Genomic DNA, 27,292 nt, shown 5'->3' with positions numbered 1-27,292 from the left:
GATCCACCAAACCAATTTCTCAATGAAAGGCTGTAGTGGTTTTGGTTATTCTAAATAATGGTTTAATTAAATACATCCTTTTTAAAAAATGAATATCAAATAGAGTACTTGTTACTAGAAAGCAATACTAGATAATATTACTTTCATCTTCTTCATGGAATTCCAATAGAATAATCTTCCTTCGTAGGACTAAGACACTTCTTTAACATTCAAGTACAATAAAGAATTGAAATAGCAGTTTTACATTGTTGACTCACATTAATCATGCACATATAAAATCTACCCATAATTCTAATAAAAGCGGTATGCAATTCTTCCAGCGAGATGAATATTGTAATACAAATGCAAACTAGGCCTCTACTTGCCAAACTCTAGTAACTCCCTCCTCACTTGACATTTTGGGTCGCAGAGTAGGTACCCAACTCAAACCATGTTAATTTTTCTTCTTCATCCATAAATGGATGTCAGGCAATTTTAACAATTTTTTTGTATACCTGCCCTTGACCACGCCCACCCGCGACATACAGAACTCTGCTCCCTTCGGCCAAGGGAGGATTAAGACGAAGGACAAGAGACAGCTAAGGCGAAGGACTAGAGAGGGGTCATAACATAAATAAACCTTAGTCTACCAAATAGTCTATCAAATCGTCTATTTGCCTCTTGATAACTTATTTGATTCCTAATCGGCAAATTGGATTGGATTTGATTAGCCTCAGATCCACCTGCAAAAACAAACAACCAGATCATCGTTACTAGCTCAAACCAATAATTCACCCTCCACAGGAGTCCTTCCTCATAAATACAAGCCAATAGGCAGAGACCCACAAACTGGACGGATCAATAAGTACAAAATTAAGAAAATGCGTTCCATAATAGCTATTGTATTCCACAGAATGCATAAAGCCACTCTTTTACTAAATTTGAAGGAAGTCGGAATGAATAACGCGAACAATATGAAGCTCACCTTATGACCAAAGAGATCACGAATGTTGTCAATACCATACATAATCATGGTTGGCCTGAATTATACAAGAACACACGAATTGTTACAATAAAAAAAGGTCAGGAGGTCAATAGTCAGAAGCAGAAGCCATTATTAGGACTTAAATAGAGCACTAAAATTAAATCCACTAAACGTGATTTAAGCACTCAACCTCAAAATATACCTAAAATTAGAGCTCATATCTGAAATGCCATAAGATCTGAAATAATGATTGAAAAAATTGGAGAGAAAGAACTCAGTAATTGTATCATTTCAATAATGAAATTCAACGCTCGTTTAGAAACAAGGGAGGATCCAGATGATCACAACAGCAACGTCAAGCCTAGCAGCGCTCAAAAAGTAGCCAGTAACCTCATAATAACGCAAATACTCGTACCTTTCCAAGGACAAACCCCACGCAATAACCGACACGTCCTCTGGAAGGCCCATTGGTTGCAACATTTCCGGTCGAAACATTCCTGAATTACCCACTTCCACCCACTTCTTCAGCCCTTCGTGATAGCTGCAGAGCAGATGAAGCAAATAATTAGAAGTCTTTATTTCATAAACCATTTGAAAAGGATAGAATGGCTCTGCGTACATCATTTTCAAGAGGCTGACATCTTTCTGGTCAAATATTCACACCTGAAAATCTCCATACTGGGTTCAGTGTATGGGTTATAGGCAGGCTTAAAACGAAGTTTCTTCACTCCTGCAAAGACCAGGGCGTAATCCCGATGATGTGAGAACATGAAAGACACCTAAAATAAAGTAGGCCTGACCTGACGTGGAGCTACGGAAAAGAAACTGCAACGAAATCTAGCATGAGAGCAAGCGGAGGGCATAATATTACACGAATGACAACAACTTAATGAAGAGAGAAACGTACCAAGGCGCGCAAAAAAATCATTTAAAACGCCAATAAGATCCCCAAGCGAGAGGCCTCTATCACATACAAGACCTGAAGAATGATAATAAAAAGCAGTTAGCGATTCCATTGCAGCGCACTATGGCACATGGGTTTGGTTCAAAAACTGCCTAAACACTAGGTACCAATAACTGACTCAAGACAACATACCGATATAATAGCACAAGTCTAAATATGAAATCCTCACATTAGGAACACACTGGAAACTAAAAGTAACAACTCAAGGAAGCTCAATGATATGTCTAGCAAACATCAGCAACGTATTCGCACTCTAAGATTTTCAAAACTTTCAACAAGTTTCTCCTATCTGCCCCGCCAGTAAAAAGAAAAATAGAAAAAAGCATAATATGCAGCACTGGATAACAATGACATTATCACAACGAAGCAGAAATAAGACCTTCGACTTGGTGAAACTCAGCGAGATGTGTACGATCCACAGCCTCGTTACGGAACACCCGATCAATTGAAAAGTACCTCTTTGGTGTGAAACCATCCTAAATGAGCCATCATATTTTAATCAGATTCATGTACCAGAAAAGAATAACAAGAAACAACACAAAGTTGTTCGAAACCAGCTCTGCAGAACTCAGAGCGCGGCTGCATGAAGCTCTGCATCAAGCTCCAATATGCGGGAACATGTTGAACAAAGCACGACAAACCTGTGCAAGTTTATAAAGCATACGGGATGAGACAGCCGTAGTATGTGTCCGCAACAAATTCTTTTCGGCTTCATCCCTCTTCCAGTCGTACCCATATCTGATTAAAAAATATCCACCAATGAGGTCCACTTTGACTTGATAACCTTCATGTCACATGAAACGTTCAACGTCATTTCTACCTACAAATATTAACTGCTTATTGATGTGAAAATTTAGGAGCAGAGTCCAAGACCTAAAAACTTAAAATTATGACGGAGCCTGGTAATTTTGCCCTAGCCCAAGAATCTATGTTGAGAAAGGACTTCTTTCGTAACACAAGCATCCGAAACTAAAATATCAGAGAACATCCAGAGGCAACAGGATTGCTTTTAATACCCGATGGACCCATAACCTCCTTCTTCGTGCGTTTTCTTAACTCGTTCCAAGTAATCCTCTGGTAACTCTATTGTCCGAGCTGGGGCTGCGGGGTACAATTACAGTCTAATTGAAACAAAGATAGGTTTCTACAACAGTAGTGAATCAAGGCAAATGATACAAGTGACACCACAGCTGTGGATCAGCAGAAACCATTCAAAAAGTCCTTGACGCAATGACATGATTGATCAAGTACCGCAGACAATAAAATATAGCCATTATCTTACTTGTTTGAGTTATGTAATAGAAAAGCTCGGCACCACTAGCAACCTAAAAGTCACGGGCAACTCACCCTTCAAGAAAAAGGTGTCATGAGAGTCACGGGCTGGATGCTGTTGAGGCTGGAACAGTGCATCGAAATTCCAGAAGCTACAATTCCCACGAACAAAACAATATGAGTACTAGAAAACGCTTAACTCAACAACATGTACCGAAGAGGGTGCAGTCTCAAACATGCGTATTAATTTCATGCAATCTAAGGGAAAGTTTCGAATAAATGCAAATAAGAAGAAAATAGGTGATTGATGCGTTCCAAGTACCTGCTTTCTACAAAATTGTTTGTTGGCATCTCTTCAAATCTGATCAGTGAAAGTTATACGAAATCAGCGTTGAGCACAGACAAAAAGCACAAGACTTCTGAAAAAGTTGCCTTGCTTCCAGCAATCACACACTTCCAACAGATACGATGATCACCCCACACCAAATTTTTAAATTGTATAATACCACCATGTTAAGTGCAGAAAATTGGCAGTATCCTAGCTACAAGAAGAACTCACCCCATCTCCAAGAAGATATTCCGGAACTGCGTTCTCACCTGTCAGGCAAATCCGCACATACAAAATCTTGTAAACGTACTCTCAGAATGCTATAAACAACTACTCTGAAACTGATCCAATGGAACACAACAGATAAATTACTTCCTAAGCAGTACATTTGCATTCCCAGGTAAGAGGCGGCTTTGACGCATCAGCTACAGTTCAGATTTATATATGTCTCAATGATGAAATGAAAAGGGCTGTGCTAGCTGAAGTTACCTTCAGCAAGGGGTGAAGATGACCACCTTCAGTGGGCTGGCCTAATGCATTAAAATTATAAGGTTTGAAGTCTCGTTTCAACCATTCCCCACTGTCATATCGACAGATCAGCCGTCACCACACAAAATTTTGAAAATTGCATCAGTTTTTCTTTCGTTAATTTGCATATGAATTAGCCTACACACTATCCTACTAATAAAACTCTCACCGGCGATTTGGTCAAAACCGAGTTCGCACGCTCGAAGGCTCACTTCGTCTAAGAGGGGTAGTCTAGGAGTACCTTTGTAGAAGATCACGCGTAAGATCTGTCTCCGGCTTCACTCTCTTCGGAGCATAGTTAGGTCCCTTAGACAATGAAAACCATGTCTCGTTCCTGTTGACACAAAAATCAATATTTCCTATAATCACCTAGAGAATGTTTTGCAGAAAATGTTTGTCACTGATCGATTACAAATTGAAAAGGATAAATCACGAAAAGTTCCACCAGCCTGCTAGAGTAAAGAACACTTAGACGGTTCTGTAATTTACGAAAGCCACTAATCCAAGCTAGTGATACTTGTAATATCCGCAAAAATTGACAGGCAGTATCCTAACAGGCCTGGAATAAATCTTCCAATACCTGCGCTCTATGAGCTGTCTCTTTTTCAGGTCGTTAATACTTGCATCCGGAATTTCCTGGATTAAGATTAAGAACAAGTTAGGGCTTCGGATAGTATAGCAGACCTTAATCATATCACAAGTGCAATTGAAATAGGGCATCGAATGCCTGACCACCCGCCATACGCACACATCACGATCATCTTAGTAAAAATGTTGGCATTCAGGTAAATACAAAGCCAGTTCTATGTTACCTTTCCTTCTTGGATGGCAGTCAGCAGGTTTCGGACCTCATCCTTCACCGATTCAACCTGTGCCACATTACCAACAGACCAAGAAAATGCTACGTCAACTGTACAATCTATTACTCCGTTTAGGAACTTGAGATAACACTTGATGACGCTCGTTGGCTCGTGGAGGAAGCAATGTACAGTGCCCACGTTCCAAAGTCTAGATCAAGCTTCACCTTTTTGATAATCAATGGTTTAGCTAACTGAATCCATTTGTTCTTCATCGCTGTCTTGAACCCCACGTCATAGACCAGTGCATCCAGCTTCCCCTTCAAATCCGCCGCAGAGATGCCCTCCGCAGGAACAGCCTCGAACACCTGGACCTCGGGAGAACCCCGCATTGTGTACATCTTGCCCTCGGCAGTGAGCACCCACCTTACCTTTTTCACGGTCTGCAAACCCAAATACCCGAATTCAGAATCGAAACAACAAAAAAACACCACCGGGAGACCATGAGACTCACGAAGGAAAAACCCACCTCAGCCTCCACATAGCCAAAGCCATGCAGAGATTTCACAACATCCTTCACGAGGTTGTGGTCAAATCCAGCAGACGAGGCCCATTCCTCCGAATTGCTAATAGTCAGTTTCTGCAAGTGACCTAGGAGGGCCTCCTCCACCGCGGTAGCGGCCATGACCCAGCTCCCTCCCTACTACCTGCAGCCGTGACAAACACAACCCACTTAGCTATCAAAGTTCCATCATCCCCAAATTTTACAAAATACACCCTTAGCAATCACTGACCTAAAATCAGCCACTCGACACCAGAATACAGAAAAGGGATACCAGAACCACCTCAAAACTCTCTCTCTCTCTCTCTCTCTCTCTCTTTCTCAATCACTCTAGCCCCTCAATACATTATATTTCACAAAAAAACCATCTCCTCTCGAGCTTCTCGCTTCAAAATCCTGCAGAGACGACTACGCATTGATAATACTCTAGAAGAAGCATACCTGCGAAGAAAGAACGGAACTACGAGTAGGGCCAACACGCGTGCGCAGACTGGAATAGATTGAGATAGAGGGCCAGTCGATGCAACTGCGGATTCAGGGTTCAGGGTTCATACGCGCGAGGCGGCTACCGTTACAGTCTTCCCACTTCGTACATACTCACTAGTATATATATACCCTAATCGTACTTTCATACATCCTACACTCATGTCGTATTCCTATTTAATTTTTATACAAATACATATATATTTTTGGGTATATAAACTTTAAAATATGTTTCTTTTTATGATGATCTTGCGGGTGATTAGTTTTAATGCTGAATTATTAACCCAAAAATGGAAAAATGCTAGTGTATAATCATACTTATGTTTGAGTTGTTAACTTAGCAGTATGATTTGTGTTAAATGAGAGTTTTTTTTAAAAGTGTGGAGTTAAGTTTTGAAGGGAATGTTGGATTTGCTTCGACTGGTTTGAGAGAGGCAAGGTTACCAATGACATTCGTGCGATTCTGTTAAGTATGGAGGAGCGTTCCTCGGGCTCTGTCCCGTGCTACAGGGCGGTAGCAGGGGCGGCCCTAGTGTTGCCACCTTCACGTCAAGGTTCTTCGTCTTTGTTGTTGTCCCTGAGGTTTTGAGTTTAGGGTTGCAGAGAATCGTGAAGCTATGGCGGGTGTCCTGGTCAGAAAGGCTAGGATGCGCTTCGCTTCTGGCGCTGCGCGAACCTGGGATGCCGCACTTCGGCAACAGAAGCCTCGTCTCCTTGCCGATCAGGCAGACTTGGAGGTTACAGGCTATTGTTATTTCTCTTCGTCTGGTGTGTCCAGTAGTCAAGGGTTTCTGAAGCGGATCATGCGTCCCCGATCGCAGGTTCGTTCACGCTGTATAATTTTTAATTGATTTTCGGATCGGTTGTTGGTGATGAAGTCTTGATCAGAGTCGCACCGTCACGAGCATACTCTGTTGCTGGCGTAGCTCTGGAATCATCTAGGTCACTTAATGTTGCAATGACATGCCTTGATGTTTTTGCGCCCTTCGGAAGCATTGGAAAGTACTTGAGGTTTCTTACTGTGGGAGAATTCGCCAGATTGTACCTCTTAATTATCGGACAGGGGGTGTGGACTCTATCCAACAAGTTGATGTAAATTTCATTGGTACGTTTCTTCCGGTACCTTCAGCCTTGGATTCTTATCGAGGTTTTTTTTGCAGGAGTATATGCACTTCTCAAGAATTTGAACCTTGTAGAGGATGTCTGGACGTCGAAGCCATCTTTATTTTCTGTGCAGTGCCCTGTAGATATCTCTTCCTCGCATGAAGTTTGAGGGTAGAGGATGAGAACGAGCTTGTTGTTTCCTGTGTGCTTTATTTGTGGTATTTTGAGTGTACAGTTAAATAATGGAGATCTTGCTCAACCTGTCAAGATTATCCTGAGCTGGTGTATTCTCAGCTTCGTCTGTTTATGGTTTCGGCCGTGGGGTTGTTGGTCTCAGGGTACAGGAATGTGTTGCTTAATAAAATGAGTAGGTTCAGCACTTGCACCACATCCCAGATGTTGCATCAACTCCCTAAGAAAGAGCACGTTGCGTCCCTTCTTCCATATTCCACCCGTGGGATTGCTTCCCAGTCCTCTCCACTTCTACGACAAGCTCAAAATGAGGTAAGAAGCAGCATTTTAAGCTTTCATGGTCTATTTTCTGGAGGTATTCATTCTAACCTATTTGATTAACCTGTGAATTGATGCATTCCTGGAATGCTTTCCCGCTTGATGTCGTCGAGATGCGTTCTTACCAGTGCCACGAATCTTGCAGAGTAAAGGCCTGTCAAAGCAACCGGAGGAAGACCCGTTCGATTCAATTACGGACAAGATACCCCAGAAGCCTGTGACCGCAGTTGAAGGTGCTTCCTACTCTGTGGTCATTTTGGCCGGATTAGCTGTGTTTGGATTTGCAGCTTATGCTGTTTTGAAGCAACTGATTTTCGAGCCCAAAGAGTATGTCTACCATTACCATATCTGTACTCTCAACGTTACTTCAACAGTCGTGATTGACTTGTTACGACATTGTTCTGCAATCACACGTTATACTAAGGCTAGTTATAGTTTCTTTCAAAACATCTAGTTTTTAAAATCTTTTTATACAGAAAAAGTGGGCAGGGATTCGGTAATGGACAATCTTAGTCCTATCATACAGCACTTGCAATCCTACTTAAGTGTGGAATTGAAATTTTTTAGTTTCAGATTATGGTTGGGTATGGTGTATGTTTCAGGAGTGACCCTGATATGGTATGATGTGGTGCAGGTACAAGATTTTTGGAATTTCTCTAGCACGAGTCCAAAATGATCATCAGGTATTGGATTCTTCATTATGTTCTGGCTTTTGTAGCTAATGTAGTGGAAGGTATTTATTTTTGTTTTAGGATTAGTTTGGTCCATAGTGTCAGCAGATATACTGATTTGGCGCACATTACTTCCCATGCTGCACTTTGTTAGATTTTTGTCTTTCAACCACAAGGAGGGCACAATAGTGACTACCATTTGACAGAGATGGCTGAATGCTAATTCGCTATTTTTAAGCTGTTATGGTCGTCTTCAAATGGTTAATCCACATGACTTTCCACATCACTCTCCGTAACCAGAACAGCGTAGCATACAGTTAATTCAGTGGCAACCTGTTGATTGACAAGTAAAGTACATTAAAGACATAATTTTCTAAGAGCATGCCTGGTTGGCGAGGGATTCCATGTTGACGTCGTGTTGTTAATGGGATGTGTTAAGGTGATGGTGCGGATAGGAAGCCCTATAACAGGTTATGGTCAAGAAAGTAGGAACAGAGCTGCCCGACAGCGAATATCGAACCGAATCCATGTTGACGAGGATGGGGTTGAGCACGTGGAGGTAATATTTTCAGACCTGTATAAACATTTAAAGCAATAGGACGTTTAGCAGATCTATTATGAAACATTTATGCCCGTATATCTACAAGGGGAGCTTGATTCTCAGTGTTAAAATGAACTTAGCATACATAATTTTTAAGTCACATTCGTTTAGTCAAAGTTGTTGAAAATGATTTTAGCACGCTTGCACATGATTTTAGAGCATTAAAGCTTGAAGCCTAGTTGAAAATCTGTGGGGATTTAGTGATTTTGCTAGAAAAGTCGAGGTACATTTGGGGATGAACTTTCGATATAGCCTTTTGGTTTATTAAGTATATATTCTTCGTGGTACATGTTCAAATCAAGGAAAGGCCTTGAAGGCCGGAGCTCTATATAGATTACAATAATCACAATGCCATCGTGTTATAAATTTATGATAAAGTGGATAACTCACTCTCGTAATACGACATGAAAAGAAAGATGGGAAATGAAATTGTTTGAAATTTCTCGACGGTCCTTCTTCATAGAAAGACACCCACTCAAGTGTATCGAAGCTTTCCATCGAGGTTGAGCTTGTTCAAAGTGGGTTCGTTCTGAACCAGTGGCCAGGGATCTAGTCTTCTTAATTTAATTTTTTGTTTCCACCTGTTTCAAACTAGACTTGTAGTATGAATTTTCTTTTTATGGAGCTCGATGCTTTACATGCTAACATTGGCCTGGCAGTAGCAGCACCGTCGAGAAATTTTTAAAGCATTAGTAATGTTTGCATATTTCGTGCTGTGATAGGTGATGTTTTACATTCGAGGACCCCAGGGAGCAGGGAAAGTGTATAGTAAAATGTTCAAAGACAAGGAAGATAAGCAGTGGAAGTATACTGATTTGATAGTAGAGATAACTTCGCCTACTCCAACCCGTCTTACATTAGAGTCTTACATGCCTGCAGTGCCATTGCCAATGCGAGCATCGTAAATTTTGTTGGCATCATATCAAAATCCAAGCAGTGAGATTTTCTGAAGAGGTTTAAGACGAGTTCTGCTGTTATCCTTTACTTCTCCAGGGTTGTGTACAAGCGTTGCACCATGTTACTTGCGTCTTTATTAGAAATGTATGGAGTAGCTTGAACGAAGTTAGATTTACGAAAGCTGTATTCCTTGTCGCTGCATGAAATGCGTAGCTTACAAACCTTCACTTCTGATTTTGCGTTTGTATATCGTATGCTGTTTACAACAGGACCACATCGCATTCGCTATGCCCTTAGGGAACATCGTGATTTCGAAGTCTATTGCTAATTGTGGAAGATGCCTAATCAGGCAGTTTAGTTTAAACAATTACTACGCTCAGCTGTAATTCTGTGCAGCGGTGTTCAGAATTACGGCTACAGTGACTAGGAGGAGTTCATTGAAATGCGAGTTCTCTTGAATATTGTAAATTTCTGAGCCTGATCAGAAAGCATGAATTTTCTCAATGTTACCGACTACAATCTCTGATCTGGTTAATATCATGTGCAGTGTTCGGAATTAGCTTCAATGATCCGAATGTTGGTAGGTGTAGACTGCTTATTTCTAATGAGATATTTTGGCTCAAAGGACCACGCTAGAAATCGCACACGAGGTAACTCCCTGCCTTTACAGTTGATCACTTGCCGATGATGGACTATAACATCATTATGTCTAACCCACCTTTCCCTATAGATAAAGCTTACCACCTCCCTTTTTTCATATTTTAAGAGCATATCTATTAGATAGAGAAAGTAATAATATATGTTTATAACTAAATTTTTGCCTCCTAGACATCTAAATAGGTTAAACATAAACTGTAGTCCATTCTAGTTCATTTCCGGTATAGATCTTGTTCCTTTCTGCATTAAAGGTAAAGCAGTGACATCCTCCAGAGCTTTATTTGAATTGAAAATAAATGCATTGACTTGATATAAATTTTTTTGCTGAACAGGTGGTAGTTTATTTTTACATTTAAATACTACAAAGTTTTAAATTTAGCCTACAAATATGGATGGGTACAAAATAAAAAAAACATTATTAGACCCTTTTATTCCTCATTTATCTACAAAGATAGAAATGAATAAAGTGATTATTCTAATTGTTGCTAGGTTGTTCTAGGGGGCGTTGATTGTGGTATTGGTCAGAGAATACCTTTTTCCGACGCTCTTCGTCTGGTTTCCTCGCATTCATACACTAGTTCTCTTTGTTTTTTTTTGATTTTCTGCCACTTCTCTCACTCATTTATCACTCGCAGATTGTTGCCGAAGCCAGGTTAATCACCTCTTGTTTGGACTATTAGATGGATGAGTTTTGAGTTGAATTTTGTTGGGTAGGAGCCTCTTGAAACCTGCTTTTTGCCAAGCCAATAGTTTTTGGATTTGGAGACTAGATGAGTTTTTGACAACAATTCAAGTGATAAGTGGTCCACTATTGTAGCAATTTGAAACACCCAACGTTGGAGAATGATATGTATATGCTTGACCATTAATTTGCTGCCAAAATTGATGGTGCTAAAGTCACATACCGTGTGATTTCAACAAGCCAAAAGTCATCAAAATTGGAGCAACGAATAGATCTGGACGGCTGATAGAGTGTAGCATGGTCATCCAGCTTGTAGCACAGTGCAAGATAATTAGCACAGTACTCGTTCTGCACAATTTTGCTAGGCAAAAATAGTTTATTATAGGATAGAAGAATATATACAATTAAATGGAATTGGTAAACAAAATTTGAGTTTGACTTGTAGATCATGAATGTATATATATTCATTCTTCAATAGTAACAAAATATGAGAAGGACAATAGAATAATAGTTGTAGATTTAGAAGTAAATATCAAAATTGAATTGATAAGTCTATTTTGAGGAGGAAAATATTTTCCAATGATAAGTTGGAAATTAAAAGAGTGTGATAATGAGTTATTATGATTAATAGTATTAGGTCTATCAAGTGTAAATATTATTGTCTAAATAAATAAGTGTAATACATGCAATTTATAAGTTTAAATTAGAAATTAAAAAAGATAGAAAGAATTTAGAAAAAAAGTGATTTTAATAAAAAGAAAAAGAAAAAGAAAAAAGAAGTCCTACTTATGATATCTTAATTGATAGAACTAAAAAGATAGAAAGGAATAATTTTAGTTAGTAGTTACATTGATTAAAATTTGCATCAAGAACTTATAGCATAGTTGGTTGATGTATATAGAGATACAGTTTGATTAGATGTCTTTTGGAATTTAAGTTGGTTTTTTTTATTCAATCAAAAGAAAGTGAGTGCATTTAAAGAATTTCAGGTCATGATGTTGCTTTCTCATTGTATATGTTTTTGAGCATATTTGTACCTTATTGAAAGATTTTTTTATTTAAGGATCTAAGTTTATAAGGTAAATTTCTTTATTAGTAGTTATTTAACATTTAGGATTAGTAAGTTCCACACTAAAGTTGTAGGTTAAAATCAAGTTATTAAAATATAATAAGAGGTTTTAGGATTATTTAGGATTGAAGGTTTAGTCTTATAATTATAGATTTGATGTGTAGCATAAAAAATTGTATGATTTATGGAGCAATGTAGATAAAAGACTATTTAATGAATGTTTATTAAATACAAAATAAATCTAATTTTCAAGTTTAAAAATTTGAGAGGGTGAAATTGGAAAAAAATTATCAGTTCTTTATGACATCTATTTTAGAATCAATCAAGAAATATATTATGATGCAAAGAAGTTGTCAATGCATATGAAGGCAAAGATTTTTAACAAACATGGAACAATCAAATGATTACTTGCAAGTCATTGGCAAAATATCAAAAACAAAAGGTATTGGTGGAGATATTCAAAGAGAATGTCAAGCCTATGTTGTAGCATTGAAGGTTTTAATAAAGGAAAAAATACTTGCTAAATAGAAACCAATGTGCAAATTTATGCAAGATCATTAAGTATGTTGCAAAGATTCTAGACTACCAAATAATTTGTGGCAATGATAGATTAGAATTTGGGCTTTTATTGAATGATTCATCTTTAATATTACATAAATCTTATTTTGTAGTAGAAAATTGTAGGAAACCAAATTGGTATAAAGAAGCTATTTTCCAATTGAATAACAAAGAAACTTTTAGAAGTCTACTTTTGGATTTAAAATATTGTTGTCGTATAATAAAAAATATGCTTTCAAATTATTATTCTAACAAATTTAAAGACATTGCACTTGCTACTTTTGATGTTGCAACATGTGATAAAGTAGAAGGTGATGAAAAATTTCTACATGATATGTTGATCAATACAAACAGAGAACAAGATTTTGAATATTATAGATTAGCAAAGCATCTACTATAAAGGTTGGAAGACTTGTATTGCATAGAAGGAAGAGATTTGGATGATTTGAGACTATATATTGTCAAAGTTAAATTTTTATATAATATGTAATATTTTTATATTTAATTATTTATCTATTAGATCATATTTCTTTCTAACTACCATTTTACTAATAATTGAATTTAGATTTTTTAAAATCATAAATCAACCTTTATTTTAAAGAAAATTTTATTTTTTATTTAGTAATTACTTTTTAATCTATTTATTTTAATTTTATATGCAAGAATTTTTTTGTATTTGTATTTGGTCAAATATTTAGTCAAATACAAATATTCCAAGTTTGCATTCCAAGTTTTCCAAATTAAAAAATTTCACAAAGAACCACTAGAAAGACAAAATAAAAGTAAAAAACAAAAAATAACCGCATGTATTGACTGCCACAACTAATTGTCGTGCCTAAATTTTTTTTGGCTTCGTAATAGATGAATGAGATCGCATGAACATGCATTGGATGAATGACATCTACTTTCCACAGTGGGAGCTAACGATGCGACACGTGGCGAAGTTCTGTTCCAATTGGCAGCCCCTCCGGGAATATCCCAAAAGCTTCTTCCCATTCTCTCGCTCCCTCGCGAAGTTTGCAGCTTGTGTGTCAGTCAATCAGGTCCCTCACTCACTCCCCCCCTTCTTCACCGCATTTCTGTCTCACCCTTTCCACGCTTGTCGTTACCCTTTTCGTCTTCCCACTCTAGGATTTGCCATTTAGTTGCCGCGCGTCTGTCGATCCGTGTCTGGGAACTTATCGTTAAGTGTGCGGGGACTTAGGAGAGTGAGTGAGCTTCAAGATTAGTGTTGAGTTCGGTAGGAGATTTGGGAGCGAGAGAGGAGACGGGATAGTGATGGTTGATTGAAAGGTCGGTTTGGTGTAATTGAATCCTGTTCGAATCTCGGAGCCGGGAGGCTTGGACGGTTTTTGACTCATGGGTGAGATTTGGTCGTTTTTATTCGACATTTCCTCGGTATTGTATCGTTGCGCAAGTCTTTGAACTAGAGTTTGACGTTTTGGGTGATTCGGGTTTATTTATTTATTTATTTATTTATTTTGAATTACCCGTTTCGTAGTTCTTTAGGTGTGGAGGCTTCAGTGTCCTGATTCCCACAGGAAGGCATTTGATGGTCGAATTGGCATATTATGTTTAAAATTGTTCAATTCACTCGTCTATCAGCCTAATTTGGGTTTACCAGGAACTGTGGGTGGTCTTCATTTTGGTATCATTTTGCGGTATCCTTAAGGCCAAGTGAGTGTAAGGTACTATTAACTGAAATTAGTCTTCAATAGTGCATTTATGGTTTAGTTAGGGAAGTCTACAATTTTGTCTGTTAAAACTACCATGGAGGAACTTCCTAGAAAGGCAGGCTTGGTGCCTGCCGGAGGGAGAAGCATCAAGCCTAGTCTCGTCTCAGATTCTTCTTTAAAAGTCTCTCGCATTGAAACGTCCCAAAGCCAACCTGCAAATGTTAACACAGAAGAGCATGAGAAGAGGGGGAAAGATGTCGTTGAGGTCGAAGAAGAGCGACCATGGCGGCAGCGGAGTAAGTCAAGATTGATTTCAAGGTCTGAGGTCCAAGATGAAGATTGTTTTCAGAAAAATTCCTTAGAGGATGACATGGGTTTTATTCCATCGCATCAAAAGAAAACAAGTTGGAAATTGGGGTGGATAATAGCTTCTGCAGTAGGAGTTTTCGGTAGCCTTGGGGGATGGTTGTATTCATCTCGTCCTCGAGATCCAGAATTCAAGGTAGAGCTTATTACACTTGATGGCTTCAACCTTCGTTTCTGCACAGATTCTCCGCTACTGCTTGCGGTTGTGGACATATCCCTCACTCTGCATGTCAACGCAACCAACCCAAATGTGTCGCCAATTGAGTTCTCCGACACAATCATGGACATCTACTACCATGACACTTTGCTCGGACAAGCCAAGGTGAGCATAAGCACCTTTTCTCTGTTCCACTTACGATGATGTCCACCCTAATAGAAAACCTTTTCATCCTTTTTTTGATTTAAGTTTGTTGCCCATTTTGTGCATTCACTGGATATTTTTTCAACTTAGCTGCATTGTGTATGTGGTCTGGATTCAAGATCTGAAACCGTTTCACTTGCAGGTTCCTGCTGGAAATCAAGCGGCTTTGTCAGATCAAACAATGGAGCTGACTTGTAAGCTGGATGGGCTTGAGTTGACAAGCCATGTGAAGGATTTATTTCATGACGTTGCCAAGCGGGAGATGGTTCTCCATTCTGTTGTCACTATTTCCGGGGAATCGATAATGTGGAAGTGGAGGCATCCGTTTCAGGTATGAAGTCATCTTATCAGAGTGTTGTTCAAGTAGCTGATGATTTAGTCGTCATCCTTTGATTTTTAGAATGCAAATCACTTTTTGAGGATCCTACGGCTAACAGTTTAGAGTTCCTGTATGCATTCGTTGCAGTGTGTATGCAATTGCTTTGAATAAGATTTATGAATTTGTCTTCATTTCTTAGTCGATAACTCTGTCATCCCTTTCTCCACTTGTTCACTCTTGTTTTTTGCTTTCTTTTCACAGGTGCATGTTGACAGCTACATTAAAGTGGATCCCATCTTCTTTGATGTCTTAGACCAAGAAAATAAGGCAAAGTTAGAAATGGCCCCAGATTGGCACATAAAAGGGGACAAAAAGTCTTCAGGATAGTAATGTGAGATTCTTTGTGTAAGTGAGATCCATTTCATTCTTCATTGTGTTTAGGGATTTTTATGTACATTTGAAACTTTCTTTTATTTATTTTTGTATTTTGAGGAGGGGACTTGGAATCTTAGTCCTTGTAAACCTAACATAGGGACAAATGAGCAATTTATGTGCACTCTAAGATGGAGCTGTATAAAAGTTATTGAGTTGAGCAAGATACCATCATTTCTGCTCAGATAATACTTATGCTATTTATACGTTATTCCTTTTGGTCTTATTCGATTTATTTTTGTGTATGCATGTTTCCTGTTATTTTGATCCATATAGATATTGCGCTGTTCTCCTAAGAGTGCTTTTTCACATTGAGCACGGCTTATAATTTTTTTGAATGACATGTGACCACCAGAATAAGCAGACTAAATAGTAAAATTTAAGCTAATACAAAGCCCTTCCACTCTAGCTATAACAATATGAAGTAAATTGCGTACATGTCTATGTCTTATCACATCTTCACAGGTAATCTCCAAGAGTGATTATGAATTATGGCTCAGTGTTGAAACATTGTAAGCACAGCTGGATAATTGTAATGGAAGGTAAGATTATAATCATGTCACGTGCATTTTAAATTTCTGTTTCAACACCCTCAGTTGCACCTTCTTTACAAAAATTTCACTCAGCATTGAGCTCCTTGCAGCTGAACTTGTGACCTGGCCTTGTGGCAGCAAGTTTATCAAATTTAATGGCTTGTTTAACCATGTATCCAATTGCCACCTGATATATTTTCAACTCTCATGTATACTTGAATACCAAAATGATATGTACAACTTCTTTGAGTTGAAATGAGGAAGAACTAAATGGGAAATCAAAACATTGTTCCTAACCTTGATTTGCAAACTTCAACTAGGGATGTCACTATTGGATATTAAAATTTCATATATTTGTCACATATTGGAAGGGGTCGAAAAGGAGATTTAGAAGGGGGAGAGGAGAGATGTGTGTATTAATAATATATTGATACAGCCAATGTAACGAAGAGAGACAGAATCAACAAAAAAATCAACAAAAAATCACACTTGAAAATCCGTGATGACAATGCCAAGGGCAAATGATTTATATTACTTCTATCCGATTGATGATATATTCTACGTTCGATCAACTGCTGTGTGAAATGAGCTCCATATATCTGTAATATTCAAAAACTCGTTTGTATATAAAATCTCAATTAATAGTAATAATACAATATACCTCTCTTGTATGATGAAACTCATGTAATGTTGTGAACCCTTGTTTAAACATGCTTTGAAATATGGAAGGCACATATAATACATGGGCAAATAGAATACCACCTCATGTGGTAGAAGTAAAAATCCTTATTTTTCTACAACAGCTGTGAACAGAACAAAGTCACAGTTTGTTAGTTATTAATTATCTCAAAATGTCCTTTCTCTCATTCATAATGGATAACACTACTCTACCTCTCATGGTAAATAAATTTGTTGAGGTCCTACTATCATTTGTACACACATGCAAAAAATTCACTACTGAACAACAGTAATGTGAATATTATGTAGATGCAATAAGTACATATGTCACTATAATCAGATTAGAATAAATAAGGATATTTAAATTTTGCAACTAATTGTATCAAATCTATGTTTTCGATTCTTACGTTGTACTATAATTCTCAGAGATTAAGTTGGTACTCTATATTCGTACAATTATTTGTCTGTTGATTCAATTTTATTGTACAAAATGAAGTAAACTTGGTGCTGTTCAGAAGCTAATTCAAGAATCATGATCGTCTTTTGCATTTTGAAAGTGTATAAAAATGGGTTGATTTTATTCATTTTTTAACTTCTTCATTTTATTTTATTTTTGATGATTTTGTCAAACACCTATATTCATCGTGCAATTTAATGTTCTGAATATATATATTCTGTTTATTTTTTAAATTAATTGAATTCCTACTACGAAAAGTTAATAGTTGAATATTTTATGTTCAATGGTAAGCTTTGATGTCTAAAAGACCACACTTTTTGTGAGAGTGTTTCATGTATACAATGTGTTAAGCTATGAGAATACTCATTTTTAAAGACAATTCTCCCAGTTAATGACAATTGTAACCAAAAATTTGCGACAAAGTTGTTGTTTCCAAATCACATCCTCTGTTCTATTCATTGAAGGCATTACAATTTACCCACTTGAAGAATTCAATGTACAGTCAGTATTAATTCCCCACAACATCACGTTTTCATTGCAGGCAACCCCACAAATTAAAAAATCTTGTTAGCAAATTTCTAGAACTTCTTGCACCAACAACCCATCAATGTGGACTACACCAAATATTTATCAAAAATAAGGTATACTTTCCCTATCCTTACCTGAATTGCTTTTGAATTATCCGGTCTTTTAAAAGAAGATGCCCAACACCATCCTGAGATACTAGAAACTCCCACAATCGTTTCTAAATTTAAGCCCCTGATAAGACAAAAATCCACAAAAACTCCTAGAAAAATCTGGGCCCGCCTCGGTTGGGGCTACGGCGTAAATATCGAGGTCTGGAAATCTACGCTTTGGTTTGTTTGTTTGTTTTGTTTGTTGTAGGTGAGCTTTCCTGCTGCATAGGCTTTCATCTCGCTCCAGGCAGTTGGCGATGGAGCCCCAGCGACGTTGCTGTTGTTGGTCCTTATGATTATTTTTTTTCAAAAAGAAGTTTGGTTGAGTTTTCAGCTTGCATGGATCATCATCAGCAGCTACTGATACTGTTCTTGCTGTTGTCATGATTCTTGTGACCATCTCACGATGCCGGACGCTGTCATTTAACTGAGAGAGTTTTGGGTGTTTCCGTTTCCTTTGGAACAGTTTACATGAAAATTTTGCTGAGGGAAGTTGTGGGTGACAATCGTGTGGAGGCGGGGCAAGAGTTTGCGGTCATTGCTGAAGATTCTTTCTCTGGAGCTGCTGTGTGCGGGCTGTTTTTTGAGTTTTTGAATTCTATTTTCTTTATTTTGTTTGTTCTTTTGTTTTTTCTGCGGTGGTACTGGGCAATTGGCTGGTTGGTATGAAAGTGTGGACGAAGGAGAGGGCGTTGAGTTTAAGGTGCGTCCATTAGCCTTCCTGCGGTGAGAAGTGAATGCTTGCATGAGGATTTTGAATTTTGGGCCCTCTTTGGAAATTTGAGTAGTTGGCGCTTGAGTAAGAAATTTGAATTTTTTTCGGCTTTGGGAGTTTCTGTACGAGTTGGTGGAATTTGTGTAGGCAGTGGAGTTGCGGTGATCGATGTAGTGAGCATCGATGAGATGAATGTTTCGGATTGTCTCAAAATTTGCTTCTGGCGGTGGAAGTACTGAAATTACTTGGTGATGCCCTATGCTGGTGATTGTAAGAACGGAGAAGCTCTTTGATTGGTTATCGAGGTAGAGGTGGCTCTGTTGAGGATTTTTTTAAGTTGTGCAACATATGATTGTTTCTGTGTGAGGGTGAAACTGGTGCCCATAAGCAACTTCTTTAGTGTTAACTTGGTTTTGTAGGACACGAAGGACAGTGTTTTTACAAGCAGATATGAAGCGGAAAGCGACCGCGAGTCCACGATGGAGGTGGAAGTTTGGGGGGTTCCTCTTGATGGGGACTCTCTTGACTTTATTCATGTTGGTTCACCTCCAAACATTGTTCGGACCCGATGCATCTGACGGTGCTAACACGGTTCCAGTTGTAACCAGTTTTGAAGGTCAGCAGTTCAGCCTGAACAGGACGAAATCGAAGCTAGCGTTCATGTTTCTTACAGGTCACAACATGGCTCTGGACATCTTGTGGAATCAATTTTTTGAGGTAAGCAGTAACGCACCTACTAATTTGTTTTTTGGTATAGAAGTGAATGTCTATTGCGAGGACTCTGACCCTCATAGTATAGAATGGTTCTTCATGACGATAAAGTCTAGGCTTATTGACTGCCCATTTATTGTTCTTAATTACCACACACATTCTCCCAGTTGTGAAGAATTTATTAGTTTAAGTTGATGTCATCCAAAAGGGAAGATGGATCGCAATAGAAAATAAATATTTTGAGTTACAGGAAGTCGAAGAACATGAATATAGTGTTTACATTCATGCAAGGCCTGGCTACTCGTTCTCAAAAGGGAATACAATCTGCCGCTCGTTCATCAATCGTCAGCTGAATAACTCTATACTAGTAAGTTGTCTTGTTGGAAGCTTCCAAAGCAATGTGAAATGTGTATTCAGCGATGTAGGATGATCATTGAGAACCTTTTATTTTGTGGAATTTCAGGATTCGGCTGAGTTGATGGTCGACTGATGGTATGGAAATCATAATTAGCTTATCACTTTGTGTTCTGTAGGTAGAGTGGGGAGAGGCGACCATGATTCGAGCTGAACGACTGCTATTAACTGAAGCACTTCAAGACCCCTTGAACCAGAGGTTCTTCCTTCTTTCTGATAGGTATTTCAGTGATCCTATCTTTGAATTTTGATGTTATTTTTATTTTTTGAAAGATGATTATAGGCGTCTTCTTGCTTTGTGCTGAAATCTTTTGCCCTCAACTGCTGGTGCAACTCATTTATTTGCCACAGAAACAAGTTTTCAATTTTAGAAATAAAAGTTACATCTTGGAAAACCAATTGCTGGTAATGAGCATCTTCAACGAATTACCGTCATGTGCTGTTATGGTGATCCTCATACAATCTTTTGCAATGAGCTTGCTTGTCTTGCAGTTGCATCCCGCTCTATAATTTCACACACATCTACAATTATGTGATGTCCTCTCAGAAGAGCTTCGTTGACAGGTCCGAACACTAAGCCTTCACTCTAGTGCTATTTCTGACTGATTACCTCACACTATCAGGGCAGGATAGTGTACTTTCACAAGTGTGGTATTTTCCAGACACTCTGTTGTATTGAGGGCGTCAAACTTTCATTCATGCGGACGATTAGTATCGAATTTAAGTTTCTTGCTCGCTTTCATCTTTCAGGTCCACCGTTGACGGCAGTTCAGCATAAACGTAACGTGTAATATGTGCAATGAATTAGTAGACATTCTGATGATTTTTTTGGGATCAGTTTTGTTGACAAGAACGATGATCAGTATAATATCCTTATGGAGCCCGTTATTTCTGAAGATAAATGGCGCAAAGGATCTCAGGTATTGCCAAAGTACTACGTGCTTTGATATAACCTTAATAAAGCGCCTGTTTTGTTTTAAATTGGAAACAATATTTGTAGGCGGGATCTGACATGTTTAGGTTGTTAGATTTGTTTTGAAGACGGATCGCAATATATTCTCTAAGTCATCACGGTAGCCAACGATATGTGGATGCCTGGCTGTTGTTTACAGTGGGTTGCCCTTACAAGGAAGCATGCTGAGGTCATTGCAGGAGATTCAACGGTTTTCCCCAGTTTTGTCGATCACTGCAAGGTTAGGTCCATCTTCCTCTTGGCTTGTAGTAAATATGTGTCACATTATATAGGAACTGCATACCTGAACCTCCGATATGGACCTAACAACAGGATAAGAGCTTTAGGATGTAGCCTCTGAGAGCGTGTGATGTTCCCCAAAGAACTATTACCATAGTAAATTTAAGTATTGGATTGAAAAATACCCTTCATCAGAATTTATGGTCCCTTATGTAAAGCAAGTAGAATTATGCCAACTCCACGTGATTTAGAGGTTCAAACCGTGATGTTGTTGCCCCTGACGATGCTTAAGGAAGATGCTGATGAGGCATGGAGTGAATGCTGATTTGTTTTTGCAGAAGATAAATCTGTCAGATAATTGGAAGGGTGATCCTATGGTATGGCTATGGTTCCCCGATTACCCACATTTCGTTATTTTTTCACACCTTGATGCCACTTCAACTTTTTGTACACAATTGAACAGAGGAAGGAATGAGCTTGCATTGATGTGACAGTTTCTGCTTGTAAAATGCACCGCAGACAGTTTAGGCATCCTCTTGATTGAAGTTCCTTTGTTTGTCTGCAGAATAATGAAACCATTGGTCGTCATAACTGTATACCAGATGAGCATTACATTCAGACACTGTTGGCGGTAGACCCCATCTATGCCTTACGACATTGCCTTCGGCGCACTCATCCTTAACCTTTTACCCAGAAAATGTTTTCGTATCCAGAGACTCTGATAGCTGAAACTGGAATTGTATTTTTGTGCTTATCTGAAAATGGATGTATATTTATTTGTGCAGATCAAGGGTTTGGAAGGAGAGATTGAGCGTCGAACTTTAACATTCAGTCGGTGGGAGAACTCTGCAAAAGACCAAGGTCAAAATGGCTGGCATCCTGTAACGTTCAAATTTGCCGATGCAACCGTTCAGACCATCAAAGAAATTCAGGTAATTTGTCCCCTCGCTGCACTAGTATCCCTGCTACCGATCCATTGTGGTTCAACTAATGTATTTTTTTCTTTAAAATTTTACTAATGATCAATTGCTTATGATGTTCTGAACTGTAGGCAATCACAAATGTTCGTTACGAAATTGAGTCACGAACTGAGTGGTGCAGCGCTGGGGGGCATCGTCGGCACTGTTTTTTATTCGCCAGGAAGTTCACACGGGCAGCTGCGTTCCGGCTTATTGACCAAGTTGATCAATACAAATCCAGCGACCCTGACCTTGCGGAATAGCTGGTGGTTTGAAGTTCACTTTCACTCGGAGCTGGGTAAAAGTATCCCAGCCGTGAATGCAAAAGGGCTACAGCACTGCGCGGTTTGCAAAGCATTTTGTGTTGGCAGAAGATGCTTGAGCGTCTTGCCACCAGTTTCTCAACTTCCAATTTTGATTCCTTAGTGCCCAAATCATTGTTTGGTTAAACCACATCAATCGAAGAGTTTTGGACTCACAGCAGCTATCTGAGCTGAACCACTGTAGCTAGACAATTTTGACTAGTTTTGAAAGGGCGTAAACAGGTAATTTGCCGGTAAAGTGTAGCTGCCACTTTCTCCACATTTCACTTAACTTCACTTCATGAGCCAAAGAGCACAACTTAGCTCAGTGGACACGTACAACCGTTGCTACTGCTTTCGTCAAAGCGGCTTGGTAGTTTGGAAGTATACTTCTCAGGGGGTTGTAGAAGTGAGACTTGCTGAAGTTTCTTGAGTAAATTTACTTGTTTACGTGCCAGTCTTGTGGAACACTGTTAGTCGTTTCGCTTGTGTTTCTAGCACAGCTGTTGTACTGCTGTGCCTTTCGTGACTAGCTCCTCAAAATTCCCAACTGTTAAGAAATGTGAAGTGAAAATGTTGATGAAAAATAGTAATGTTACAGCAAGGTTTGCATACGCACTTGGAAGAAGAGGAATACTTGATTGAAAAATGTCTAAGCTTTAAAAACATTTTAAATAGCAAAGGCAAATGAGTTTCACTTAGTTTTGATGAAAGTAGAGGTAATGACACCATATTTTTTTACTGTATTACGAATAAAATACTTAAAAGGTATAATGATGCTAAAAACATGTAATTCAAAGTTCAAACTAACATGAAACAAAATCATGATAATAAAACATATTAAATATATTTGTATTAAATTGTTGAAGCCAAATAAAGTTATTATTTTACAATTTAAGAAATAATAATATATTTTGAAAATCATATATATATTCTTCAATCAAAATTTTCCAACAAATCTTTTTTTAAAAAAAAAAAAAAAATCTCTTGAACACTACCGATAGGTCTATAAACACTTTTTTTTTTTTTTTTTTTTTTTTTTTTTTTAAATAAACAAGAAGTAAGATATTCTTGTATTTAAATTATTCTTAGTTTTTTTAAATTACTGAATGATAACTTTAAATTTAATTAAATGAAGTAGATATATTTAATGCATATAAAATAAAGTAGATATATTTAAATAATATTTATTCTATGAAAAAAATTAAAACAATATTTATTTATTTATTTCTAGATGTTTTAATTATCTATTAAAAAATTAGTCATAATTTTTGTTTTTAAAAATACAAGATTAATAGCGGAATTCCTTGTAATACTTGTGATAAAAACAAAAGACACATAAAGTGAGTACATTTTTGTCAAATTAATAATGAAGTGATAGAAAAATATTTTTTGCTGATTCACAAGACTTACGTAATGTAGTTTAGTGGAACCTATCTAAAACCATATGGGTGGGACCATGGATCTTGTGTGATTTTAAGGAGGTTATGATATTAGACAGGGTCAACACAAATTATGTAAGGGTTAAAGTAATACATACTTGGTGCTACGACATTTATTTCTTTCTATCTAAGGTGCAATGCTCAGCAAAATTTGTGCTATCACGGTAGTGGACTCAATGTTTTCAATGTACTGATTATATTAAATAATAAGAACAATATGGTTTATGCAATTCATGTGCAATATAAACAATTGGTCCAACATCCGAAGTGTTTCTTGATCATTAAACATTTTCCATGGCCATTTTCAGATCCAGTGTTCTCCAAAGTGAAGGCACAATGATTTACACAATGCAACTGATGCAAACTTCGTTTGAGTTGCTAAGAAGATACCCGTAGAATACATACAGCAATGATCGAGCCCTATTTGCAAAGCTTCGTGATGTGAAAGCCAATTGGGTTGTAGCTCCTTCCTTCGTACTAATTTCAGCAACACTTGGCATTACACACAACAACACCGCTATCTCAGATTCTGCAAGTAGAAACTATTGTGGAATCTTGTGACAACCAAACTGGACAAGTGAAGACTTGAAGAAACCGTTGCAGAAACCGTTTGTCTCTGATAAACTTTCATTCCACTGCTTCAGGGATTTTCTTTGTTAGCACCTTCTGGTCGGCGATCTATTCCAGAGGGTTGGTCTTGCGAGCTTTTTACTGGCCAGTGAAGGATTTCTCCTAATACAATCGCACCTGAAAATGAAAACCAAATAACTATTTAGAAAATGAGGCAAGACATCTTAACAAATAGCCACAATCCCAGTTTTGGCACCCTGCAACTTGAGTATGCAAATATGATTTGGTTAGCTACGTCAGCCTTACCCCAACTGTTTTGATGAGAACAATGTTGCCAATAATTCCCATCGCTACGAGTCCAAACACCCAGTCTATAAGCTTTGCATATGGATTCACCTGCAAACGGTCAAACAAGATCCAGAGATTTCCAAAGTTTAGTCTTCAGCAAAAAGACATAAAGAAATAAAGTAGAAACAGAATTCGGCAATTTCACACATTCGAATTACATTAATTTTTCTTATCGGTTTAAGGATTCTGTTTAATTCATCGTGTGGGGGAGGAAAGCAAAGGACCTTTTGACGATACAGAGTGAAAAGGGCATATGAGACCACTGGAAAGGCCAAAACTGAGGGCGCAACCCATCCTGGTGCAGTTTTTGACGCAGCTTCAGTGATGGCTGCAGAAACCGATTCTTCAGCAGCCAAGGCATTCTTGACTTGGCTTCCAAACCACCCTGCCGTTCCTAGTCCTAATGCCCACAATGAGGGGGACATTTCATGAGCCCTGCCTGAACGGTTTGCTTGCGCCACCGAATCATCTCTATTGTCCTTTTGTAACAAGGTCAAATACGAATCACTTGGTGACTGCACTTTCAGTGCTTCATCGTGCATAATAAGTTTGGCATTCTTGTCCATGTTATCTCGAGCGGTTTCCCACGAATTCCATAGTTTCTGTTCAAAGTCAGCTCGTTCTGGGTTTATGGCACACTGACGTAGTTCTAAAACCTCGCTTTCCCAATCAAAGCTGCTGTCCACTCCTTTCGCTAGCTCCTCTGCCGCCTACATCATAGGGAGACCAAAAATTTAGAAGACAAGATTCCCATCCAGTTACTCGTAATATTGCATGAGGAAGCTGGGCATCAGTAAGGTAAGTTATTGGAACATGCACCACATTCCAATTTACCTGCAAAGCAGCTTGCCAATGCAACTCCTCCACCCGAATGCTAACACCGAGTTCATCCTCCGCAATATTTTGGACACTCTGCAAGGGAGACGATTGCAGGATGCTCTGGTACATGCTATCATGCAACCAGTTACGCATATCTTCCCCTAATTGCTCCAAAGCCACCTCCCTCTCGTTCCGCTTTCTAAACGCCCCAAGAGCCTCTTCCCGAAGCTTAGCAGCATATTGCTGCCAGTCCAAGTCGGCGGAAAGCGCCAGCAACGCAGACGCTTCAGCCACTGACGCCTCTACATCAAAATTTATCGACGGCTCTGGTAATCCGTTGAAAACTGTAGCAGATACCTGCCGAACGTTTCTTTCCCTGTGACTATGGTGGCGAGATGTGAATCTTTGTTGACGTGGCAAAGCTATCAGGCCGCCCTTTCGAAAGAAAACACTCTTCGAGTTTTTGATCGTGCTTGGATTCTCCACCTTAGTGATTGCATGAATCAAACGGTGACATGAAAGTGCATGATTGACAACTTTCGCACTGCTCATTTTGCACAATATTTAATCCTGCAGACAGAAATTATGGCACTATCAGATCTCCAGAAAGACTGTTAATAGCACAAACCTGAACTCGAATGAGGCACCATAGCATTGAATGCAAACATATGAGCCTCAAACTTGGACACAACTGGCTTTGTACATGGACAAAAAACATCCAACTGAATCGGTCATTAGAACAATTTCGAACACGGATCTGTAGTTAATTAAATGATATAGCAATTTCCAAAACCCACATAATGAAAACGAATGTGGCACCTTAGCAATCCGAAAATACTTCTGACGTCAGTCTTCTCATTAAGGACTTGAAGTGCAACGTTTCAAAAACTCTCAACCATTGTCCCTCTCATCGCCGCACGCCCACGCAGATGAACGAGAAACTATTTCACTCTGGATGATGTTTTTCAAGCAAATAATCTGTTTATACTTGTTTTCATGAATAGAACATTCTTCTAAACGATCGACTACAAATTTTTCAAACTGAAATTTCCACCTCCCAGTCTCGCTGGCGTCTCCAAATTCCCAAAAAGGCACAACCTATCCTCACTGAAGGACGTCTCACGAATCTTGCTTCTGCAACTACAATCTCCCCAGCAAAGGACGTCTCTCATCTCAAAAACTCGTCCAAAATCGGCAATACAAGAAAAGACCACCAATACAAGAGCAATATCACAGAGAATAGAGGCCTCGAGGCAGCACCTTCAACAGAACCTTGAAATATCTCAGCAAAAAATAAAAAATAAAAAGCCACCGCCAAGCTAGCGAACGTCGACTCCACTGCACACCGTTCCGCGAGAATGCAAGGCTCCACTGCCTCTGGTTATCTCACCTTCCTATCGCATGCGATGAACTCCACCACTGTGCCGAGTAAACTCTCCCTGCCAGCTCCTTTCAAGCTTCGTCGCAGCACAAAGTGAATTTCTGCATCCCCCGGCAAGTAGAATGCAATTTGCGCTGTAAGGATAAAGCCCTCCCTACGCAATCTAATCGACGAATTCGGCACAAGAGCAAGCCAATGGTGGCGAGTAGTAGGATGATCGGTGTCCGAATTTCAACGCGATGGGAGAGCAGAGAGGGCGGCATTTGTGAGGATTAGTGTGCACTGATGACAAA

At 38.7% G+C, this 27,292-nt stretch overlaps 5 protein-coding genes across 19 annotated transcripts; 3 read left to right on the top strand and 2 right to left on the bottom strand.

Moving 5' to 3' along the window:
• Positions 1 to 289: 289 nt before the first annotated feature.
• LOC112276212 (phenylalanine--tRNA ligase alpha subunit, cytoplasmic) lies at positions 290 to 5,991 on the bottom strand. 3 transcript variants are annotated; one of them, XM_024507327.3, is made up of 18 exons: positions 5,857 to 5,991; positions 5,383 to 5,560; positions 5,081 to 5,296; positions 4,869 to 4,925; positions 4,637 to 4,692; positions 4,298 to 4,390; positions 4,018 to 4,108; positions 3,760 to 3,797; positions 3,523 to 3,561; positions 3,276 to 3,352; positions 2,945 to 3,029; positions 2,570 to 2,666; positions 2,308 to 2,404; positions 1,872 to 1,943; positions 1,628 to 1,694; positions 1,380 to 1,505; positions 965 to 1,019; positions 290 to 722 (listed from the first exon to the last, which is right to left on the bottom strand). In XM_024507327.3, the coding sequence occupies exons 2-18, from the start codon at positions 5,536 to 5,538 to the stop codon at positions 669 to 671; spliced, it is 1,476 nt and encodes a 491-aa protein (XP_024363095.1). In that variant the 5' UTR covers positions 5,539 to 5,560; positions 5,857 to 5,991; the 3' UTR covers positions 290 to 668. The 3 variants fall into 3 exon arrangements, with proteins under 3 accessions (XP_024363095.1, XP_024363112.1, XP_090102666.1); XM_024507344.3 differs by lacking the exon at positions 5,857 to 5,991 and adding an exon at positions 5,699 to 5,840; XM_090246540.1 differs by lacking the exon at positions 5,857 to 5,991 and having other exon boundaries at positions 5,383 to 5,673.
• A 480-nt stretch (positions 5,992 to 6,471) lies between these two features.
• LOC112276229 (putative mitochondrial import inner membrane translocase subunit TIM21) lies at positions 6,472 to 9,913 on the top strand. Its single transcript, XM_024507356.3, has 7 exons — positions 6,472 to 6,719; positions 6,937 to 7,003; positions 7,340 to 7,506; positions 7,658 to 7,839; positions 8,147 to 8,195; positions 8,623 to 8,742; positions 9,507 to 9,913. The coding sequence occupies exons 1-7, from the start codon at positions 6,516 to 6,518 to the stop codon at positions 9,687 to 9,689; spliced, it is 972 nt and encodes a 323-aa protein (XP_024363124.1). The 5' UTR covers positions 6,472 to 6,515; the 3' UTR covers positions 9,690 to 9,913.
• A 3,739-nt stretch (positions 9,914 to 13,652) lies between these two features.
• Positions 13,653 to 16,012, top strand: LOC112294614 (uncharacterized). Its single transcript, XM_024545282.3, has 3 exons — positions 13,653 to 15,011; positions 15,193 to 15,381; positions 15,631 to 16,012. The coding sequence occupies exons 1-3, from the start codon at positions 14,418 to 14,420 to the stop codon at positions 15,754 to 15,756; spliced, it is 909 nt and encodes a 302-aa protein (XP_024401050.1). The 5' UTR covers positions 13,653 to 14,417; the 3' UTR covers positions 15,757 to 16,012.
• A 2,334-nt stretch (positions 16,013 to 18,346) lies between these two features.
• LOC112279062 (glycosyltransferase BC10) lies at positions 18,347 to 22,896 on the top strand. Of its 9 annotated transcripts, none has more exons than XM_024513136.2 (12): positions 18,347 to 18,849; positions 19,009 to 19,166; positions 19,281 to 19,578; positions 19,823 to 19,939; positions 20,106 to 20,206; positions 20,479 to 20,550; positions 20,825 to 20,906; positions 21,099 to 21,179; positions 21,517 to 21,555; positions 21,744 to 21,809; positions 21,964 to 22,110; positions 22,230 to 22,896. In XM_024513136.2, exons 2-12 carry the CDS (start codon positions 19,120 to 19,122, stop codon positions 22,398 to 22,400), a joined length of 1,221 nt encoding a protein of 406 aa, XP_024368904.1. In that variant the 5' UTR covers positions 18,347 to 18,849; positions 19,009 to 19,119; the 3' UTR covers positions 22,401 to 22,896. The 9 variants fall into 9 exon arrangements, with proteins under 9 accessions (XP_024368904.1, XP_024368903.1, XP_024368907.1 ...); XM_024513135.3 differs by having other exon boundaries at positions 18,578 to 18,849; positions 19,009 to 19,109; XM_090246461.1 differs by having other exon boundaries at positions 18,708 to 18,849; positions 19,013 to 19,109.
• A 1,235-nt stretch (positions 22,897 to 24,131) lies between these two features.
• LOC112278839 (uncharacterized) lies at positions 24,132 to 27,082 on the bottom strand. 5 transcript variants are annotated; one of them, XM_024512685.3, is made up of 6 exons: positions 26,879 to 27,082; positions 26,438 to 26,569; positions 25,634 to 26,188; positions 25,024 to 25,509; positions 24,758 to 24,847; positions 24,132 to 24,628 (listed from the first exon to the last, which is right to left on the bottom strand). In XM_024512685.3, exons 3-6 carry the CDS (start codon positions 26,168 to 26,170, stop codon positions 24,614 to 24,616), a joined length of 1,128 nt encoding a protein of 375 aa, XP_024368453.1. In that variant the 5' UTR covers positions 26,171 to 26,188; positions 26,438 to 26,569; positions 26,879 to 27,082; the 3' UTR covers positions 24,132 to 24,613. The 5 variants fall into 5 exon arrangements, with proteins under 5 accessions (XP_024368453.1, XP_090102610.1, XP_024368451.1 ...); XM_090246484.1 differs by having other exon boundaries at positions 27,009 to 27,082; XM_024512683.3 differs by lacking the exon at positions 26,438 to 26,569.
• Positions 27,083 to 27,292: the final 210 nt, after the last annotated feature.

Source organism: Physcomitrium patens, chromosome 2 (assembly GCF_059467195.1).
Source record: "Physcomitrium patens ecotype Gransden chromosome 2, ASM5946719v1, whole genome shotgun sequence".
In the NCBI taxonomy this organism is placed as follows: Eukaryota; Viridiplantae; Streptophyta; class Bryopsida; order Funariales; family Funariaceae; genus Physcomitrium; species Physcomitrium patens.
This window is presented reverse-complemented; position numbering and strand designations above follow the sequence as displayed.

Coding starts and splice junctions, on each gene's coding strand:
- LOC112276212 (XM_024507327.3), bottom strand. CDS start 5,538: ATGGCCGCTACCGCGGTGGAGGAGGCCCTCCTAGGTCACTTGCAGAAA. Junction 4,693..4,868: donor CTGCCATCCAAGAAGGAAAG/GTAACATAGAAC, acceptor ATCTTAATCCAG/GAAATTCCGGATGCAAGTAT. Junction 723..964: donor GTGATCTCTTTGGTCATAAG/GTGAGCTTCATA, acceptor TTGTTTTTGCAG/GTGGATCTGAGGCTAATCAA.
- LOC112276229 (XM_024507356.3), top strand. CDS start 6,516: ATGGCGGGTGTCCTGGTCAGAAAGGCTAGGATGCGCTTCGCTTCTGGC. Junction 6,720..6,936: donor TCATGCGTCCCCGATCGCAG/GTTCGTTCACGC, acceptor AGAATTCGCCAG/ATTGTACCTCTTAATTATCG. Junction 7,004..7,339: donor AGTTGATGTAAATTTCATTG/GTACGTTTCTTC, acceptor TGTTGGTCTCAG/GGTACAGGAATGTGTTGCTT.
- LOC112294614 (XM_024545282.3), top strand. CDS start 14,418: ATGGAGGAACTTCCTAGAAAGGCAGGCTTGGTGCCTGCCGGAGGGAGA. Junction 15,012..15,192: donor CTTTGCTCGGACAAGCCAAG/GTGAGCATAAGC, acceptor TTTCACTTGCAG/GTTCCTGCTGGAAATCAAGC. Junction 15,382..15,630: donor AGTGGAGGCATCCGTTTCAG/GTATGAAGTCAT, acceptor TTCTTTTCACAG/GTGCATGTTGACAGCTACAT.
- LOC112279062 (XM_024513135.3), top strand. CDS start 19,054: ATGTTTCGGATTGTCTCAAAATTTGCTTCTGGCGGTGGAAGTACTGAA. Junction 19,110..19,280: donor GGAAGTACTGAAATTACTTG/GTGATGCCCTAT, acceptor TTGGTTTTGTAG/GACACGAAGGACAGTGTTTT. Junction 20,551..20,824: donor CAGAAGAGCTTCGTTGACAG/GTCCGAACACTA, acceptor TTTTGGGATCAG/TTTTGTTGACAAGAACGATG.
- LOC112278839 (XM_024512685.3), bottom strand. CDS start 26,170: ATGAGCAGTGCGAAAGTTGTCAATCATGCACTTTCATGTCACCGTTTG. Junction 25,510..25,633: donor ATTGGCAAGCTGCTTTGCAG/GTAAATTGGAAT, acceptor CCTATGATGTAG/GCGGCAGAGGAGCTAGCGAA. Junction 24,848..25,023: donor TCACTCTGTATCGTCAAAAG/GTCCTTTGCTTT, acceptor GACCGTTTGCAG/GTGAATCCATATGCAAAGCT.